General features: G+C 44.5%; 1 protein-coding gene across 1 annotated transcript in view; it reads left to right on the forward strand.

Annotated features, from left to right (window-relative positions):
- LOC114608210 (protein kinase C-binding protein NELL2-like) overlaps window positions 1-1,363 on the forward strand; it is a gene marked incomplete at its 5' end in the record, with an annotated part of 14,609 nt that extends 13,246 nt beyond the window's left edge. Inside the window, one exon of the mRNA XM_028752171.1 lies at window positions 663-1,363. Within this exon, the coding sequence (XP_028608004.1) occupies window positions 663-713 (51 nt within the window). The remainder of the gene's footprint in view (window positions 1-662) is intronic.
- Window positions 1,364-1,957: the final 594 nt, after the last annotated feature.

Consider the following 1,957-nt stretch of genomic DNA (forward strand, 5'->3'; position numbering starts at 1 on the left):
AGAGAGAGAGAGAGAGAGAGAGAGAGAGAGAGAGAGAGAGAGAGAGAACCCAGGCTGGCCTTTGTCTTGCTATGTACCAGGTAGCTGAGGCTGATGTTGAACTGCTGACCCTTCTGCATACACCTCTTGAGTACTTGGATCATGGGGGAGGGGGACACCACCCCCATACCCTAATTAACTTTCTCTAATGCTTCATCTCCAAACACCTTTACACTGAAGATTACTATGAAAACATGTCCATTTTTAAGGATATACAAACATTTTCTCCAAACACATTTCTAGCATTTCTTTATTATATATTTCTGGTACTTGCTGTCTTCTTCCTGACAAACGGTAAATATTGTCGTGTGGTCAGCATGTGTGCATTACTAATCTAAGCTCACTCAATACATATTTGTGAATAAACAAAGGAGCCAATGTAAAACAAGTGGATGCCCTAGAGCTATTTTAAAAAAAAGACAGCGGATCTTGGCAATGAGCATGATGGTAGACTCTGTAGTGATCGTCTTAAGAACAATTTAATCATTTACCTTCCAGGACTGCAGAAATGACAGCAGCCTGGATACAGCTGCTTCCATGTGCTAATCATAATCAGTAAGCGTGAGAACCTGCGAATGGTTTGAGCACTCACCTCCCACCTTCCTTTCTACTGTTTTCTCTAGAATGGCCACGTGTGCTGCTCGGTGGATCCACAGTGCCTTCAGGAGCTGTGAAGACAACTGCCTCGTGGGAGATACCTGTTCAAAGAATGTTTTCTCGTTTAGAAAGACCAAAATAAATACATAAATAAATAAAAAGTGATGTGTGGTCAGGCGAATGCAACTTTGTTAACGGCTGGACGGACTAATGTGGATTATGAGATTTGTGAAGCCTGAGGAACGTCTCTGAGGGAAACTGGATGACACAGTTCTGCCTTTGCTGTCGCTGGGATCACCTTACGGAAGAACTGGGTGTGGAGCGCAGGCCATGACATCCTCACCCCTGGATAAGAAGCCTGAGCCCGTTCAGCTCTGGGAAAGCCTCTTGCTCCGCAGGCGCAGGCGCAGGGCATGTTCTTCCATCTCAGACTCTCCCTGAATCAGCGAGGTTCCTCACTGAAAGAGTCAAACGTGAGGCGGCGGTGGCGAGTGAGTTATATTTTCAGAATCCAAGAAGCTGATGCATCTGTACAGTGCACTCCGAAACCCGAAACAAGCTATTGTAATGATAAATAACGCACAGGCATGGTTACGTAACATTTTCTAACAGGAAAAATCACCCCCCCCCTCATTTCCTTGTTTACTGCACTTAATATTATTTGGTTGAATTTGTTCCGTAGAAGCTCGTTCTTGTGCAAAATAAAATAACTATTTCTCTTACCTTATGCCATGGGAGTCTGTGTCTTCCTGCGTGTTTCCTGCTTTTTATAGATGGTTTAAAATGTAAACTGATTTTTAGTTCTGGTGATAACTGATGACAAACGCTCACTGTGCTATTTCCATGTTGAAGGGTGATTTTCATTTAAATTCTATGCCTAATTCAGGGTCAAGGTGGCCGAATGCCTCTGTCCATCTCCGGACCTTCAGTTTCAGTTTCATGACCCCCGCCACCCCCAACACACACACACTGCAGTCTGGGGACCATCATACAGAAAGGGCTAATGGCTTCTCTTTCTTCTGGATTCTCATTTAGCTCCAATCACATTACACTAAGGGGACACTAAGAGCATCCGAGGAGAAGGTGAAAACTCTGCATTTTTCCCCAGCTGGGTGCCTTCCTACCAGATGGTCATTGTGATGAACTCTGACATTTTGCTGAAGCCTACATCTCTCAATAGGTGGCCTTTTCTACACAGTGACTCTCTTCAGGTTCTGAATCCATGCTTGCTTCTCTGTCTGAGAGCTGGAAAGACTCACTGCTGTATCCTTGAGAGATAACTGCTTCCTTACTTGCTGGCTTCCCTGTTTCAACACACATG

Source organism: Grammomys surdaster, unplaced genomic scaffold (assembly GCF_004785775.1).
Source record: "Grammomys surdaster isolate TR1022 unplaced genomic scaffold, NIH_TR_1.0 125878, whole genome shotgun sequence".
Taxonomy (NCBI): domain Eukaryota; kingdom Metazoa; phylum Chordata; class Mammalia; order Rodentia; family Muridae; genus Grammomys; species Grammomys surdaster.